At 37.6% G+C, this 19598-nt stretch overlaps 1 protein-coding gene across 1 annotated transcript in view; it reads left to right on the top strand.

Moving 5' to 3' along the window:
* LOC122661835 (5'-nucleotidase domain-containing protein 4-like) overlaps positions 1-19598 on the top strand; it is a gene marked incomplete at its 5' end in the record, with an annotated part of 40806 nt that overhangs the window by 8631 nt on the left and 12577 nt on the right. The window contains 12 exons of the mRNA XM_043857346.1: positions 406-483; positions 657-877; positions 2634-2726; positions 3172-3255; positions 4508-4624; positions 8045-8150; positions 8251-8313; positions 8431-8484; positions 10020-10077; positions 11106-11182; positions 17320-17390; positions 18022-18082. Coding sequence (XP_043713281.1) covers positions 406-483; positions 657-877; positions 2634-2726; positions 3172-3255; positions 4508-4624; positions 8045-8150; positions 8251-8313; positions 8431-8484; positions 10020-10077; positions 11106-11182; positions 17320-17390; positions 18022-18082 — 1083 coding nt within the window. The remainder of the gene's footprint in view (positions 1-405; positions 484-656; positions 878-2633; positions 2727-3171; positions 3256-4507; positions 4625-8044; positions 8151-8250; positions 8314-8430; positions 8485-10019; positions 10078-11105; positions 11183-17319; positions 17391-18021; positions 18083-19598) is intronic.

The following is a 19598-nucleotide window of genomic DNA, read 5'->3' as shown; positions in this document are numbered from 1 at the left end:
TCCTATCTTAGTCAAGTTGGGCATGCATGATATCTATGCTCCAACTTGAGGGGGAGTGTTAGATTATATGGGGCCAGAATACCGTGGGGGTATTCTGGACTTTTTTCCTCTTTTATTTATGTCTTTTATTATGTCTTGTATGTGTGGATTAGTCCCACATTGCTTATGTAATTATTTTTCATACTTCATTATGATTATAAATAGATGTGCTTGGGATGATAATTAATCATCTAAGCCTTCCCCTAAGTTCAAGTCTCTCTACAATTTCATTTCTGGTTGCTGGTCACAGATTTTCAATTACTTCGATGTTAAATGTTCTTCTTTCTTTCCTTATTAACAATTTTTACCAGCTTTTAATAACTTAAATTAATCAATGCCATTTTTCAAAAATGTGGTTCTACACAGTTACTGGACTGGTCTTTTGATTGGAAATACATGGTCAGGGGTTTAGTTCTTGATAAGAAGAGAGGAAACATCTTAAAGGTTAGCCTTTTTCAGTTTTCTAGGTTTAATTTCTGTTTCTTTAGCATCTTTAGTTACTTTTGCTGAGTTTTCAATTCTTTAACCATTGCAAATACATAGATATGTTTTGATACTTTATTCCACTGCATTTTTCTCCATGCAACAATTATAACTGCTCATTCTTCCCTGTGCAGATGGATCGCCACAAATATGTAAAAGTTGCCCATCATGGTTTCAGTGAGATGTCAAAGGAAGATAAATTAGCAACCTATGGGAACACCTTGATACGGAATTCATTTGACGAACCTGATTATGCTCTTATTGATACTCTTTTTTCTCTTGCTGAAGCGTACCTATTTGCGCAACTTGTGGACTTAAAAGATATCAATCCTGAAAAAGTTCCCCACAGTGCTGAGTATGAATACTACCTGTGATTTGTCTTAGTAGAATTGTTTAGACATGGCTGTGACTTTTCTGTATACAGCCTAAGGATTGGAATCTATCTGACTTTTCTATATACAGCCTAAGGATTGGAATCTATCTTCCACACCTTTGCTTTTGTATTTTTCAATGATCTCTTGGTTCCCTTTCCCTCTCTCTGTAAATGATGGACAGCTTATGATTTTGTTTAATAGTAGACTAATGGGTTCAGTGAAGGACTTGGTTGATAAATTGATGGTTTATTCAATAAATTGATTTATTTTATTGTTAATATATTTTATTTTCCTTCCTTTGAACAGGTTATTCGAGGTTAATTATTTTTACAAGGTTTTTGCTATCTTTTCTGTCATTAGTTCATCCTTGTGAACCCCAAAAGTCAGGGCCTGTCCCTTTCCCCTTTCCCAGTTTATTTTTGTTTGGTTTTGAAAATTATTTGTTATTTCCTTCTGTTGCTGGGGTCATTGCTTCTAGCAATCTTTATGAGCTAGCTACATCAAATGTATCAATCAGTCCATGTGCCTCATGATGTGATTGTCCGTTATCTTCTGAAGTTAAGTGTGGATTCTAAATCTTCACTATGTTTCATTCTTGATCCCATAAATGAATTTGCAAGAGTCAGGCTATACATTCAGTCTTTGCTGACAGAGTCCCACTCTATTCATAGTTTTATATTTTTATGAACTTAGTTATGAAAAGTAAACATATTTTTAGTTCCTAATATATTTGATAAGAGCTGCATGTCTGAGATCATGAATATGTACCATCAAATTTAGTCATCATCATCTTGAAGTAGCAAACCAAGTTTCAAATGAAGTTTGCAAATGTCCTGGCCTCTGTTATTTATTGGGAAAAAGTTCTGCCCATCTGCTAAGATCTATCCAACCATCAGAAATGATTGCGACTCTGTGTTTCCATTTTCTGTTTTAGGGTTTTAATATATTAATCAAGTTGTTTTCTTCTTGTTTTAAACTATGGATCTCTGATATGGTTGTTTCACCATGTGGACAAAATCATGCAGTGCAGGCTCGTCAGACTCTGTTTATAAACTTCTTTTCAACTTTAAATGGATGGATCATCAATTGTTGAGATTTAATTGGGGGGGGGGGGGGGTGGGTGGGGTTGGGGATGGAGATGGGGATGGGGTTGGAGGAAAGACTTTTCTTAATTTCCACAGTTGCACTAAATTAATTCAAATTTTAATTTATAGACCTAGTTTGAACTTATGTGCAGCAGAGATCTTTGGAACTAATTCTTTTACATGATATATGATATATCTAAATCCAGCGATCTTTGGAACTAATTGTTTTACATGATCTATGATATATCTAAATCCAGTGTACATCTGCATCAAAAAGAGCAACATAAAGAAAAGAAATTTGTAAGTTCAGGTCAGGTTGATTTTGCTTACAACTAGGTTAAAAAATAGGGCTTCCTTACGAAGTTAATGCCTTAGACTTGAAAGTGGCAACATTTCAATATTTATTGTCGAATGTTAAAATCAACATTGATCTAAATAACCTAAGTTTTGTTTGAAAATTTTGCAATATTTATATGTTTGGTATCACTTGCTGGTGGACAAGTCACCCCATTGCATGTGTAACTTGCAGTATCTGCACTCCTCCCTCCGCCCCCCCCCCCCCCCAAAAAAAAAAAAAAAATCCAGATCTAATTAGTTGAGGTATGTTAAGAGTGTTTATTTCTGCTTTATCAATATGTTGTGTTTATTGCAGCTACTCTCGGATGTACAGAGATGTTCGAGCTGCAGTCGATTTGTGCCACCGTGATGGAACTTTGAAGAAAATGGTTGCCCAAGATCCTAGAAAGTGAGGATGACTATGATAATTTCTGCTATTTTAATATTTGGATAAAAATTAATTTCATTAAGAGTACTTTCTTTATAAGTTTTACATAATCAATAATTTATTTCGGTTTTATTTTATTTAATTCAAAAACCAAAATTTCACTCTTTTCTTTTCCAACATCCAGATTGAATTATACATGAATGCGCCCCATAACGTACTTCTCCCGTCCCAAACTTACCAACTATATCAAGATTTGCTGGGTTTGCACTCCCTTTGATAATCAGAGTTATGGCAATTCATTTAAAACCCATTTTGATAACCATAGTGATGGATATTTTAGAGTTCTCTTGGCTCAGTTATGTGTAATTTTATTTTTGCTGTAGTGCCTTGTTTAATCATAAATCATTTGATGTTGTCAACCATTTGGCTTAACATTTATCTTGTTTTCCATCCTTTAATGAATTAGGTACATTAATGAGGATCCTTCAATTGTGCCCATGCTTAAAATGCTAAGAGATTCTGGTCGTGCGGCATTCTTGGTGACAAACAGGTATAATGCTTCCTTTGTTAATCAATTCTTGTCAACATAAAAGCTTTACAATTTTGAAATGCACTAATTGCATGATGGTAATTTGAACTGTTCTTTTTAGGGTATGATAAAGTAAAGTACAGTGTAGTTCAGTGGTCTCTTTCTTTGCAGCCTTTTCTTTTTCTATTGATCAATAATGAATTTCAAAACCCAATAAATTGCATTTTGGCCCTGAAGTCTTTCAATCTATTTCTGGTAATCCCAAATGTGTTTGTTGATCATACTCTTGTCATTTCCATGCAGTATGAGAAACAAACACATCTGGAAATCCAGAAATAGATTAAAGCAATATGGGACAATTTGTAATCAACTGAGATTAGAAGTACTCTGTTTCAATAGAAAAAGAGAAGGCCGGACAGCAACAGACCACTTCAGTCAGTGCTACGGAAACTGCATTGCATTTTATGCTATCATTCACCAAAATAACAATCCCAGGTACCAATATATAGTTGGTACATTTTGTTTATCTACCACCATGCTTCGGTGTAAGCAGGGGTGTAATGAATTTTGCCTTTTGAAAACTTCTGTAAGCAGTGCTAGGGAAACTGCATTGCATTTTATGCTATCATTCACCAAAATAACAATCCCAGGTACAAAAATATAGTTGGTACATTTCATTTATCTACTACCATGTAAGCAGGGGTGCAATGAATTTTGTCTTCTGGTTCCTGAAATCCAGCAAGTGGTCTGATTTCAATCAAAATTCTGAGGTTCCTATTTTTACCTGAGAAATAATTTGATGTCTTGTCTTTTGGGGAGACTCCAAGTTTAAGATTTGTTTTTTAGTTACAGTGGTGATTTTTATGCTAGATATCTATGTTTTAGGCCTTGTTTTTTGGCTTAAAGTCGAGTTGATGTCACTTATTTTTGTTTTACTCTTTATCGAAATAGTAGTTTTTTAATATTGTTAATTGTTATTGTTGACAGTTCATTGGATGTGGGAATTTCAATTATGGTGTGTGGCATTAATTCATATCACTATAAACTTGACTTGATTTGAGCCAATTTTGACCAAAACAATGGAATATGTTCAATTTCAGTCCATGTTGAATGAAATATATTCAAACTAAATATCTTGTTAATTTCAACAAAAAATCATTGGCATCTTTTTCTCTGTCCAATGCATGTTTTTTTAAGTGAATAATTCCACAATTGATCTAAGTTGGTTATATGTTTTGTCCAAATAAGAGAATATTTGTGGTGTTTGGTGCAGTTTATGGGACTATACAAATGTTGTGATGAATTTCCTCTGTAGCTGTCGAGCTTCCAATGGTAGTTCCCCAGGCAACTATGATTGGCTTGAGAACTTCAATGTTGTCATTACTGGCAGGTTCTATTCTCTCTACAATTATGTTGAGCCCTTAGAACATTTTTGGCAGGATTTTGTACTTACAAGTTGAGGTTGTTGTTTCTTGTCATTCTCAAATGTTTGTATTTCATATTTTGGTATGCTATTTACAGTTTTTGGACAGCATACATGGATTATCAGAGCTATTACTTATTTTGCACTTTTGGTATAGTCATGTTTTTGACTTCCTTTATATGATTGTACTCGATCAATGAAGTCAATTTTGTGTTACTGACAAAGAAATCGCTTAATAATGTAGATCAAAGAAAGAAGAATAATTTTGGGATTTAGGGTTGTTAAGTTTTTTGGTGAAATTGAGCCCACAGTTCAATAATTTAGGCCTAAATTTAAGTAGCTTTGAGTTATCTATTTTAATGAGCCCATTCTATCAGCCCAAATAGGGGGGATTTGAAGCCTTCACGAAAATAGGGATAATTTATATTTTCAGTTTTAAGTAGATGCTCCTTAGCTCTTATTTTATCTTTCTTTTTGTTATTTACAATGCTCCCACTATATGTGTGGCCCTCTTTTATTTACTTTCTATTTTCTGTTAGTGTTATAAGCACCTATATATTGTATAGGCCATTGTGCCTATACCAACGATTTTGACAATAGAGTATTGGCTTTGCTTTGTTTGCTGTGAGATATAATTGTGTGATGAGATGCCCCATTGGTTAGTGAGAGACTCACCTAGGCCATAGGTGAGAGGCCTTGGTCTTATTCCCCTATATCCTTGATGCAGTTCAAGTAGGATACTGTTCACATGAACAGTGGTGTGGGCCCCTACGGACAGATTTCGTGGGAGGTATTTCAGAAACAGGGGATAATTTTTAGAAGATCTTGTGGTCCCCAACTGGAGATATCAAGTGGAGGAAGATCATATTTTATTGCTGTCATTATCTAGTTTTCTAATTTCAGTGTGGAAAGTCGATTTCCTTATATTGTAATGAGCCTAGTTAGTTAGGAGTTTCTATTTTCAGTTTTCTCTTTTAGAAGGTAAACTTTCCATTTTATGTAAAAACAATATTGGATTCTTAGAATAGTGGTAGTTTCTATTTTTAAAGTTTCTTATCTTGTAATAGATGCTCTATTATTTAATAAAAAGAATGGTTGGACAAAGGCCATGATTTAATGAAGTAAAAAAAGAGCGTGTTGTTATTTGTTAACCCTGTGGCTGTGTAGTGTGAGGTGAGAGGCCTAGGTTGAGCAGGAGGCTCAACCAACTATCCTATCCCCATCTTCTTCTGGAATTATTGTCTGGATCTTAGAACAGACAGTATGCTATTGCTGATAAATCAATTTCTGGATGGCCCAAATATTCAATAACATACCCTGCGGCATCTGTTTTGAAGTTCTATTCTTGATATCTTCGAATTCAAGTAACGGCATATCCTTTCTTCAAATGCAACCCATGTTTTAGTATGATAATACCCTGCCAAAGACCTTCCTTCAATTGTGATTTGAGCTTCAACTAATGGCTGAAGCGGTTGTAACACTGAGTGCTGAACCTAGAACCTATCAATTTGGTATCAGAACCATGGATGAACTATGGAGGTTAACTCCATCACCTCAACCTAGACCCATGGCTCTAATGTTCAAGTGATTGAGATGTTGAAGCAGTTTACTAAACTCATTAAAAGGATGGTGCAACGTATTAATCTGTACCTACATATTATGCACCACCTAGGACTGATATTACTACAAAAAAGGTGAAACTAGAAGTTCCTTACTTTTCTGAACAGATGGACCCATGCCTATTCCTTGATTGGTTAGATTCTCTAGAGAAATATTTTTATTGGTACAACTTCACAGAGGAGCAGAAGCTAGATTTGTTTACATATATAATTGACTGGTCATGCTAAAGAATGTTGGAGAATCCATGAGGAAAGGCTCAAAGTCAGAAGGCGTAAGCCTATAACTTGGGAAAAGATAAAGCACGAGTTGAAGAAAAGATACCTACCAGAACATAATCAAAGAAAGCTCTCCCTTTGACAAGATTACCACCAAAAGGCATTGAAGTTGAAGAGAACTTGAAGCAGCCATCTATAAAGTTCAGTTTGTAAATTGGAGAGTGTTGGAAGTCTGACACCAACAATATTAAGGCAAAGGTTGAACTCAAATTTACACTACCAAAAGAAATTGAGAGAGCACCAGTCAATGAAAAGAAGAGATAGTTTTTAAAGCTTCAAAAACGAAATATCAACAACAGGTAGAAGATTCTACTGAAGAGGTAAAAGTATAAAAAGCTAAAATAGTGGAAGATGAGGTAGTGGTCAAGAGCTCTCCACAAGAAATCGTCAACATTCATGATACTATTCTTGAAGAGGTAGAGTTTGTGCCTCAATTCTTCGATGAGAAGGCTCCCCAAGTTGAGAACTCTATGGATATGACATACACTTTTCCTGCTCTGCGTGAACCTTATACAAAAAAATGAGTCTGCATGCTTATACATAAAAAAGAAGAGTGGCTTGAAGTATTTGTTTTCTTATTTCTTAGCTTCTTAACTTTTCGAAATTGTTCAAAATTGTTTGTATAGGATAAACTATTTACGGGAATTGCTGAATTCTAAGAAAATGAGATGTAACTAGATAATTTATTAGATAACTATTTTGGGGTTCTATCTTCATAAAAACTTTATATTAAAATCTTTAGTTTTCAGCATATACTGGCAGTTTCTCTGGCATACCCAGGTAGGCAGGGCATATGGTTCTGAATTCGAAGCTCTATTTTCTTCCTGCTAGTTCCAGGCTCTTCAGGAAAGGGAATTTCTAAAACTTAGGTCATTCTTGGTCTTTTGGGGTCTATACTTGTTTGCAGTTATAAATGCTTGTATAAATCTACTAGTTACTAATGTGGCCCATTTTTCTGTGATAAACATGGTATTAGAAAAAATAGATCAATTGTCTTTTCTATCCTTTTTCTTCTTCATCTCTTCTCTTTTTATGAAGTGAAAAAATAATAATAATAATAAAATAAATCTTTCTTACCATAGGCCTTTTGGATGTATTTATAGAGGTAAACAAACAATGAAGCTGTACTCAATTAACATGTAAAGAAACTTTTGGTTTTAATCAGCACATACATAAGATTTTTCTGCTTCAGTCCAATACACATGGACTGCACACAATCTACACTTGGATGCAGAGTAATAACAATGCTACAGATTTCCTGTTCTCAATTATGTTATTTGATGTAGGTGAATATATCCCATTTGTGTTGCTGTATATTTGTTAAAGCCATTTGACTTATCACATATTCAGCAGTATTGTACTTCTGTTGTTTTCCAGGATGCATGCTATATATTTGGTCAGTTCGGTATCTTTGATTTTCTTCTTGTGTCTATTCTCACTCCTTATTTCTATAATATAGATTTAGTAAGCAAAATTTATTCAATTTTTACAGCTCAAAGCCAAGATTTTTTCATGAAGATAATCATGCTAATTTGTTTGAGGTTGATCCTGAGTCAGGAATGCTAATTAATACAGATAACGGCACTCCTAACCCTCAGGTAGGTGCACGTATAGTTTAATCTTGTTCCCATCGTTGAAATTAGCACTGGAGTTTATTTTCTGTTTTCCTGTACTTACTCATTTTGTTTCCATTAACAGATTGGAAATACTTCACCAATATTACCTTCTAAGGGGCTGACGAAGGGCTGTAGAGTTTTCCAGGTGTCTTCTCAACCTAATTCTTGCAAGTACATTACATAGATGGATAAAATTTGACTATCAGCTAATACATGGTATCTTTGATGGCTAATGGTTGGGTTACGGAACTTGTATTTTTAGGGAGGGAGTGTTGGTCATCTGCATAAGCTGCTTTCAATTGAATCAAGTTCACAGGTGCCACATCACTTTTTATGATAAATTTGTTTTGAATTTTATTTTGGTAGTGACGCATGTATTATGTATACATTTACTCTCATCTTGCTGTGTACTCTATTTTCTAAAAAGACCTTCGTATTCATTGAATTATTCAAGAATACGACCTTATTTTAGTCTTTGTGTTGTAGATGCTCCTCCATCATAAAGCATATAAAAGTTCCTTTGTGTGTGTGTGTGGAAAAGATTCTCATATTCATTGAATTATTCAAGAATACAACCTTATTGTAGTCTTGTGTTGTGGGCTTCTCCTCCATGATAGAGTGTGTACAAAGTCCCTCATTGTGCTCTTCTGTGTGTGTGATAAACAAAAGTACCAAGAGTTGGTTTTGCTGTGCAATTGTAAGTTTCCATATTCTTGCTGGAGTAGTGAGTAGATCAGCAATCCTGCTAGCTTATCTGTAAGAATGTACATGTGTGTGTGTGTGTGTGATAAACAAAAGTATCAAGAGTTGGTTTTGCTGTGCAATTGTAAGTTTTCATATTCTTGCAGGAATAGTGAGTAGATCAGCAAACCTGCTACCTCAACGTTTTCTTTCCTCTAGCCTTTAATACAACAGCGTCCATGGGGGCTTCACATGCTCCTTGAACAAATTAACAACAACTAAAGAATCTTATTCTCCTTAAATCCATACATCTATAGCTCTTGACTCGTCAATAATGGGAGGAAGTTCTGGATGTATTAGAGTGCAGTATACAAATTGAAGAGAAAGTTGCAATGAAATCATGTTGACAGTCTCTAAGGTAACCTAATCATCTACCTTCTACAGAACTTTGAGGGCCATCAGTGGTGGTATTGGACTTTTATTGTTGTTTCTCCTTTACTTACTATTTTGGGAGTTAACTTGTAAGTCCAGTTCTAGTTATCAGTTATAGCTAGGAGGGTTTCATCATGGAATTATTGGCTACTGTCTTCATCAATACGACAGTATTTTGTTTTGGGATCTTGAGTTTTCAAAGTTACCAATTTGTACAGCAAACTGTCAATGTTGTGCTCAGCTGTTTATTATCAAATTGGTTCTCAGACTGAGACCAAACCTTGTGGATTAACCCTAGAGTCGATTCCCTGTAATTTTATTAGGCTTACTCATACCCTGTTGCCACTGTTAAAAGGGGTTATATTTGCTGTATTACAGTGTGGGGTATTTACTTACTGTTTTAGTAATCATAGCCTACATTAGTTTCTAGGGCATGAATTGCCAAATTGTAGCCCTAGTAGTTGTTCTCCTGCAATTGGATTTTGTTGTGTGCATCCTAAATTTAGGAGAGCTATTAACGATTTTTTTAAGAGCGGATATTGGACTATTGGAGTGCTTTCTTTGTTATAAGTTGCCTCTGTTTGGAATGTATTGGGTGGTCCTATCTACGTTATTAGATCTTGTTGCTTTACATATGCTAGTGTATGACTACAATCGCATACTTAACACAATTTTTTAAGGTTTTTACCTTAATTTATATCATCCCAATCAATCTAACATTTTCTTTACGTTTAGTAGGTTCTTTATGTTGGGGATCACATATATGGAGATATTTTGCAGAGCAAAAAAGTTCTGGGTATAGCCTTTATCTTTTCTCATTTTCTTTTCTTTCATTTTGATATTCCATTCCCTTGGTAAATGTCTACAAATTTTATTGGTAAATATCAAAATGTTATAACTTTGGATTAAATATATAGGAGGCCTTCGGGAAATGACAGACCAGATAGAATAATAACAGTGAAAGGGATAATACTACTACAAGTAATAATATTCAGAAGGAAAAATATACTATTTTCACCCTTGGAAGTATTAAATTTCTGTTCTCCCCTGTGCAATGATGCAAGTATATTTCAAAAGTTCAGTAATGTGTTTGAGAAGTTGGCTCAATTCAAGGATTTGAACCAAACCTAAACAAGCTTTAAATGTTTTCAGATTCCTTGCCTCTTGTTTGCCATGTGTTGGTTTCAGGCATAGGAAGGATGAAACTTCATCCTCTCATGGTTCATGCTAGCAGAACTCTATGAAGAGACTAATTGGGCCACAAGGACAGATTTGGCAGTTCTTTTAACACTGACAGTTGAAATTTTATTGATGGAGTTTTTTAGTTTTCTATTTTACCCCCTTTTTTAAAATTCTCCAATCTTTCTATTAAGATAAATTTAAGGGAATGTGTAAAATCTGGGGTTAGCCTCTTCATGCATGGAAAAGAACCTTAGCTTTGTACTCTTGTTTACATTTGAAGTAGGAATAGATGTAACATATTACTACCGATTAATGTTATACGTGTTGTGTAACAATTTTTAAGTTGTGCTATTGCAACCTGTTGGTTGCTGGTTCGAAACCTGGAAACAGCCTCTCCTGTGAAGCGGGGGATTAAGGCTGTGTACATCTCCCACTCCCAGACCCTGCAGTAGTGGGTTCCTCGTGCACTATGATGCTCTTTTTTTTTTAAAGGTTGTGTAACAATTTTTAGTGAGTTTTACTCTGTTACATTTGTATGCATGCAATATAGCCCTGGAAAATAAGATGCATTGATTGTTTTCTTCTATTGATTTTTTTATTTGATTTTTTTTTTTTTTTTTTTTGCATCATAACTCTTAACAGGATGGAGAACAATGCTTGTTGTTCCGGAGCTTGAGAGGGAGGTGGAACTACTTTGGGAGTCGAGGGATACTCGTAAGGTGTGTACAAACTTTCTTATTTGCAATGCATCTTAGTTACTAGATAATTGAGTGTTTTGAGAAACTGAATGTATTTTCAGACATTTCATTCCAATCAAGAATGCAGGTTTGCATTAAAACTTTGTCTTTTATTGTTTTCCTTACAAAATCTGTGCAAACAGACAAAGTAATTGAACAGCAAGAAGGATAAAAACCTTCATCTTTGTTGATTTAAGACAATGCTGCTTTTTATTTTAATAATTTTTTATCCAAGATCAAAATGTTTCAGATGGAAAACCCAGTGAGGGTAAATGATGTTTAATATCCTAGAAGGCAGAAGCACTGAAGTGCACTGTGGGGAATGCCTGTAGAATAATTTTGCATGATCTATCTAACTTTTATTATTTTGCATTAACTTTCCTCAAAATTTAATTATTGAACTTAAAAAAACATGGTTCCCCAATTAGTTTTGATACAATACCAGAAATAAGAGAACCAGATTAGAGAAGGTGGGAGAGAAGAGAGAAGAGGGAGAAAGAGGAGAAGAGAAAGAGAGCAAGCCGTAAGAGAGAAGACCTGCGTGAGAACTAAATGTTCTCTCGCAGGTTAATATGATTTATTTATATAAAACTTAACTGGACAGAATTGCCCTTACGTAGTCGAAATATAAAAGACCGAAATATAAAGGACAGAAACAAAGGAATAAAGTAACTACACAAAGACCTATTTGCCCCATATAACTCACGACTTCAACACTCCCCCTCAAGCTGGAGCATATATGTCACCAATGCTCAGCTTGTTACAACAAGACCGAAAGGTAGGAGCAATTAAAAACTTTGTGAACACATCAGCAACCTGATCAGACGAAGAGACAAAAGGTGTCTCAACCAGCTTCTTCAACACTGCACTGCGAACAAAGTGACAATCCACTTCTATATGCTTAGTCCTCTCATGAAAGACGGGATTACTAGCAATATAGATGGCCGCCTGGTTGTCACAAAACTTCTTCATTGGGGTTGGAATAGAAAAACCCATCTCAAGAAGGAGAGACCTAACCCACATCAGCTCTGCGGTGGTATGGGCCATGGCTCTATACTCAGCTCAAGCACTGGACCTGGCAATCGTGGTTTGTTTCTTGCTCTGCCACGTAACCAAGTTTCCCCCAACAAAAGTGCAATACCCTGTAGTAGATCGACGGTCACTAGCAGAACCTGCCCAATCAGCATCAGAATAAGCAACCAGCTCCATATGTTTATTTGGACGATAAATCAGTCCTTTCCCAGGGGCTCCCTTCAAATACCGAAGAACACGGATAGCTGCATCCCAATGATACTTGCAAGAGGACTGCATGAACTGACTAAAAACCCCAACAGCATAGGAAATATCTGGCCTAGTGACTGTCAAATATAACAACTTCCCAATTAAGCTTCTGTAGGAATGAATATCTTTAAGGCTCTCCCCATCATCAGAACCAAGCTTGTGATTAGGGTCCATAGGAGTATCCACTGGTTTTGCAGCAAGCATACCAGTTTCAGTCAACAGATCTAGTACATATATCCTTTGAGACAGGCTTATTCCTTTCTTGCTTCGGATAACCTCAATCCCAAGGAAGTAGTGAAGCTGGCCCAAATCTTTGGTCTGAAAGTGTTGCTGTAAGTAACTTTTCACCTCTTGGATCCCATTTTCATCATTTCCTGACACAATGATGTCATCAACATAAACCACTAGAACCACCAATTTCTCTCCTTGGCGCCGAACAAACACAGAATGGTCAGAGAAGCATTGAGTAAAACCAAATTGTGTGACTAAACTTCTCAAACCATGCACGTGGAGACTGTTTCAGCCCATAAATGGCTTTGAGCAGCCTACACACATGACCACTATTCTCCCCCAGAGCAACATAGCCCGGAGATTGCTCCATATAGACCTCTTCAAGCAGGTCACCAAAAAGAAAAGCATTCTTGATGTCTAACTGATACAACGGCCAAGCAAAATTCACAGCCAAAGAGATAATGATGCGAACAAAATTCAGTCTAGCCACAAGAGAAAAAGTCTCAAAGTAGTCAACACCGTAAGTCTGGGTATACCCTTTAGCCACCAGGCGGGCTTTGAGCCGCTCAACAGACCCATCGGAATGGTACTTAATAGTGTACACTCAACGACACCTAACTAGGTCTTTACCAGGAGATAAATCCACCAACTCCCATGTATGTCGAGTCAGTAAAGCATCCATTTCCACATCCATGGCCTGTTTCCAGGTAGGACTATGAAGAGCCTCAGTGTGAGTGCGGGGAATAGTATATGAAGACAAAGAGGTAGCAAGACCATGGGGACAAGGAGGTAGATGAGATAAAGAAACAAATTGTTCAATAGGATAGGCAACGAGAGACTTTTGAGTACATGAACGTTTACCTTTCCGAGTAGCAATAGGCAAGGCATTAGGATCCGGATCAGCTGGTGCGACAGGAGGGACATGTAGAGTAGGATCTCCTCCAGAGGTTGAGACAGGTGCAGGAAGCGATGTGGATGGGCCAGGCTGATTCGGATGGAGTTGCCTAAAGTGCCTCTTGCGCCGGTACACCTGTAGTGGAGGAGTCATAGGGACAATGGCAGGAATAGGAGGAGCCTCAGACACAGCTAATGGATCACTAGATGTAGTAGGGTTGTCAGAAAAATAGAGTGTACCCTCGAAGAAGGTGACATCCGCACTCACAAATTGTCTGCGAGTGAGAGGGTCATAGCATCTATACCCCTTTTAGGTCTTAGAGTAACCTAAGAAGATACACTTGGTGGACCGAGGGTCCAACTTATCACCATGAAGATGGAGATTGTGAACAAAGCAAACACACCCAAAAACTCTAGGAGGCAAGCTAAAAGTCGAAACACCGGGAAACAAAATAGAGAAAGGGGATTTGTCACCAAGGATAGAAGAGGGCATGCGATTAATCAAAAAACACGAAGTACAGCATCACACCAAAAATGTTTGGGCACCTGCATATGCAACATGAGGGCCCTGGCAACTTCAAGTAAGTGCCTATTTTTCCGTTCCGCAACTCCATTCTGTTGAGGAGTATAGGAACAACTAGTCTGATGAATCATCCCAGTAGAAGCACAGTAAGAAGAGATCTCATTTTGAACAAACTCTAGAGCATTATCAGACCGAAAATTTTTAATAACAGCATTAAATTGAGTCTTTATTTCATTGCAAAAATTATAAAAAACATTTAAAAAATCTGATCTATCCTTTAAAAGATACAGCCAAGTGGTCCGGGAATAATCATCCACAAAAGTGACAAAATAACGAAAACCATGTCTATTGCTAGCACGACAAAGACCCCACACATCTGAATGTACCAAGGAAAATAAAGACTCACTACGGGGCATAGAACGAGATGGAAAGGTAGCACGATGATGCTTACCCAACTTGCAGTCCTCACACTCTAATTTATTCAAACTCTTAAACTGGGGAAAAACAACCTATAATCTAGATAAAGATAAATGTCCTTGGCTACAATGCCATCGAAACGGAGACTCTCCACCAACAGAAATAGCTACAGCCGAAGCAGATGGGGCAGCGCCATACAAATAATATAGACCATCTTTCTCACACCCTCCACCAATCGTCTTCCTCGTGTGAAGATCTTGAAAAACACAGTAAGAGGGAAAGAAGGTTACCGAGCAGTTTAGATTTTTAGTAAGTTGGCTAACAGACAAAAGACTTAAAGGAAATTGAGGAACATGCAGAACTGAAGAAAGGGAAATATTCGAATTGAGAGATACAGTACCATGCCCGGTAACAGGAGTGGAGGAACCATTGGCCACAATAACAAGAGGTGTGTGAGAGTTAGAAAAGATAGAACTAAAAACCGATGACTTACCAGTCATATGAGCGGAAGCCCCCGAATCAATGATCCAGGGTGTGGAAGTAGTGGAAAGGAGAGCGGCAGGAGTACCTGCATGAGCTAGGGTGGCAGTGGTGGTGGAGGCCCCAGAAGTGGAAGTGGATGATTCCAGACTCTTGATGCGACGCATGAGTTGTTGCATCTCATCACGAAGGTTGGTAGAAGAATCTCCCACGGTCGAACCAGCTTTAGAATCGCTAGGTGCAGCAAAATCAGAACCATCTTCAGAGACTGCATGATTGGCCAAGTTTTGAGCCCATTCGGGTTTCCCATGCTTGGACCAGCAAGTTTTAACAGTATGATTTGTCTTCCCACAATAAGAACATAAACGGGCTGCTTTGTCAATATGCTGTCCGCCAGAATTACGACCACCAAATCCGCGTCCTCCCCCTGAGCCACGGCCTCTAGTAGTAGTGAAAGCAGAATTTTCCTTTGGATTGGTGTCAGGCTTGGAGCTAGAAGAAGCAATACGCTGCAATCGAGAAAAAGTGTCATTCAATGTAGGGACAGATTCCCCAGCAAGTATATGTCCTTTAACAGCCTTGAGACTAGGATTCAAACCAGCCAAAAATTTAGATACAAAGAATTCGTTTCTTTGAGACTTCAACTTCTCAATATCAGTGGTGAGGGGCTGGAACATATTTAGTTCTTCGACCATTCCCTTAAAAGTACTGTAATAGTCTTGGAGAGACTTGTCCGATTGCTGAAATTGAAATAGCTTCTCATAAAGGTTGAAGATACGTGTCATACTCTTCTCTAGAGAGTATGTCTCCTTGAGATCATCCCAAACTCCCTTTGCCGTGGTGTGGAACATAACATTTGCAGCAATGTCTGGCTCCATGGAGTTCCACAACCAAATCAAAATAATAGCATTCTCCCTTTTCCAAGTACTATAATCCTTAGAGTCAGCCGCTGGAGGAGGAAAAGTAAGATAGTCAGCCTTGTCCTTGGCCATAATGTAGACTCGAACAGCCTGTGCCCACAATAAGTAGTTGGAACCTCCCTTCAACTTTATGGATGTAATCTGAACATTCACATTGTCGTTGGAGGTCTTCGAATCAGCCATAGTGTATATACATCAAAAACCGAGGCAGAAATAATGTAAATATGCAGCAGCCAATGTCACTCAATGAAGGCAGCCAAGAACAGCAGTAATAAGTAGCAGCAGAGGATAATAAAAGGATGAATAATCTCCAGCAACCCAGAGGTAATAGACAGCAGCAGCCCCACACTGATAGAAGCAACCAGGCAGAATCGATCTCAGAATTTCTGAGAAGAAGAAGGGATCTTCACAGCAGCAGCAGCATCACCCCAAAACAGGGTAAGATAATTTCTAGAATCACTAAATACCATGTAGGAGAAGGCCAGAACAACCAGACATCAAGGAAGAGCTTCGAAAGAAACAAAACAATAATTGTCAGGGTTTTCTCCTGTATTCGATCTCAGCAGCCTTCAAGAAAAAAAATCGAGGGAGGATTCCAATCGATCATCAAATCATGTAGGTACCAATATGTATCACTCCATTCATTCTTCAAGGAGTGAACTTACATCGTAGAAGAGACAGGTATAGGTGGCTGTACACCACAAACCAGAAATCGATAAAGGGAAATCAAAAGAGAATCGTGGGGGTTTCTCCAATCTGATTATTCAGGCTCTGATACCATGATACAATACCAGAAATAAGAGAACCAGATTAGAGAAGGTGGGAGAGAAGAGAGAAGAGGGAGAAAGAGGAGAAGAGAAAGAGAGCAAGCCGTAAGAGAGAAGACCTGTGTGAGAACTTAATGTTCTCTCGCAGGTTAATATGATTTACTTATATAAAACTTAACTGGACAGAATTGCCCTTACATAGTCAAAATATAAAAGACAGAAATATAAAGGACAGAAACAAAGGAATAAAGTAACTACACAAAGACCTATTTGCCCCATATAACTCACGACTTCAACAAGTTTTATTATCTTGCCCGTAGGTTGTAGCATTTTCAATATCACTATGAATAATACTAAATAGAACAGCTTGGCTATTTGATTCCTTCCATTGATGATTGCTTTTAGATTAAAATCACCATATTTCAACGTCACTGTGAATAATACCATAAAGAACAGCTTGGTTATATGATTCCTTTCATTAATCACTTCTAGATTAAAATCACCATATCTAGCTTCTGAGCCAATCTACACCCAGACAATATAGGTCCAATTTGTTTTCATAGTTCTTTTTTCCTGTTGCATACCTTTAATTATTTGTTCATGCAGGAACTTAGACTGCTAAGGAAAAAGCGTGATCTTATTGAGAACAAAATACATCATCTGCAATGGTCTCTCAAGTGAGTATTGTATCTAATACCATATTTTGTACTTTGGAATTAGTCAACTAACCTTCACACTCTATTTGGGATTTAGTCTGTTTAACTCTGGTTTGAAATAGAGGAGGAAAGATCGGAGCCAGCAGGCTGCCTTCAGGCCACACTGTCAACACTCAAACTAAAACTCTGTATTTCATTCTCATTCAATTTTAATAATCTCCATCGATTACATGCATAAAAATAAAAATAAAAATAAAAGGACCCATATGCGTATTCTAAAACAGAATTAGAAACCAAATTGGACTCAATCTTCTACTCTACCAATCTTGTCTAGAACTCTCAACTAAAATATAAAAAATTACTAAATAACCCCAATCACATTGCTTGATTTGGGTAAAGAAATGGTTCAATGATGAACCAGAACATTTCCTCCATTCTTTCCATCTACGACCTGCATCACACTCTCTACAAAGAATTATAAACAAAAAAAAAGGAGAATACTGCTAAGCGTACAAATCCAACCGATCGTTATTAGTGTGGTATGAATTATGAAAAACTATGCCCTGTCTTTTGTGAAATGTTATTGTCCAGACTCAAGAGAGTTATTTCTTTACCGATTATTGTTTCTAACTTTATTCAATTCTTGTTTCAGGTTTGAAGGTGTTAATGATGAGGAAAAGCTGAAATTTTCTTCTGAACTCCAAGAATTGGAGGTCAGTCATCTAGAGGCTTTGTTTATAGTGTCTCACATTGTGGATTTGTCCTTTTTCTCATTTGGTAAATATTATCAGATGAAATGGAACTAGCAATATGGAAAGCAATGGAATCTTTTTTTTTTTTTCATAATACAATCTTTAGTGCTGTTATATATTCTTTTTTTTATTTAATCCTGAATATTACCCGGGACCTGGCCAGCCCCTAGACTTTTATTAAGAATAAAAAATAATAAGAGCATACACGCCGGGGGGGGGGGGGGACATTCCACCTTACCCCAGCCCAAGGAGCACAACCACTCTTGGCCTCTCAAAGACCAAAATCTTCCAAACCCGTACAGAAAGAAAAGAATAAACCAAAGCTATTTTCTGAGAACAGGCAGTCCAGCCCTGTCCTCCCATAGAATAACCTGAAAATCGCCCGTAGGTGGACAGCCCTGCTGGAAAGTGATAGACGACCCAGAATCACAAGCAAGATTAGCCAACCAATCAGCCGCCTTGTTACTTTCACGACAAGCAAAGGACACGTAAGCCCGAGCAGAGGAAACTAAAGTCAAAACCTCCTGGAACCTGTACCACCCCTTCCATAAGTTACACCTCTTATGGTTAACCATTCTTACAGTGGATGCGGAATCCGAGTTAACCACCAGATCAAAGAGACCTAAATCTTGGCATAGGAGCAAACCATCCCTCAAGGCTCTTGGCTCTGCAATCGAATTAGTGCAAATACCATAAAAGTTAGAGAAGGGCCGCCAAGACCACACCATTCGAGTCCTTGATGACCCCTCCACCCCTTCCATAGCCCGGATTACCCCTACAAGCACCATTAAGCTTTACTGAGGCGAAGGATGGACAACAATAAACTAGGAGAGGGCGTTTCAGCTTGGGTTTTGGAGCCAAGAGGCCAAAACACTGAAGAATTAAGCCGTCCCTTAAGGACCCCAACCGACCTACCTTGGACGGTAAATGAACTTCTTTCACCCAGGCTTTAATGTGCTCAACTATTGAACCAGCAGTACGCCTACTTTCCCCATGCCTTCTATTGTTTCTCTCCTTCCAAAGCTCCCAAACAATCAAAGAAGGCAGGATTCCTGTGGTATAAGCACTTAGGCAGTTATAGCTTGCCGAATCCTGCCAAAGAGAGAAACGACTTCTGACATCCTGTGAGAGACCAGCAAAGATGTAAAAAATACAAGAGAAATAACCCCACACTTTCGAAGCCGTACCACCAGTAACCAAACAGTGATCAGTAGTCTCCCTCCGTGGACTCCCACAACAGTTGCATTTGGAAGCCAGAGGAATGCCAACCGACATTAGAGATTCATCTGTGGGGACCTTTCCATTAAGGAGCTACCAAGAAAAAAAGGGCACCTTCAAGGGTACAGACTGATTTCATATCCACTTAGCATATGATATCACAGGAGATACCCTCCGCACTTCATTCCAAGCCGACCTAGTTGTGAAGCAACCATCACTAGAAGGGGTCTACACTAAAACATCATTCCTATCTGAAAGA

Source organism: Telopea speciosissima, chromosome 5, assembly GCF_018873765.1.
Source record: "Telopea speciosissima isolate NSW1024214 ecotype Mountain lineage chromosome 5, Tspe_v1, whole genome shotgun sequence".
In the NCBI taxonomy this organism is placed as follows: domain Eukaryota; kingdom Viridiplantae; phylum Streptophyta; class Magnoliopsida; order Proteales; family Proteaceae; genus Telopea; species Telopea speciosissima.
This window is presented reverse-complemented; position numbering and strand designations above follow the sequence as displayed.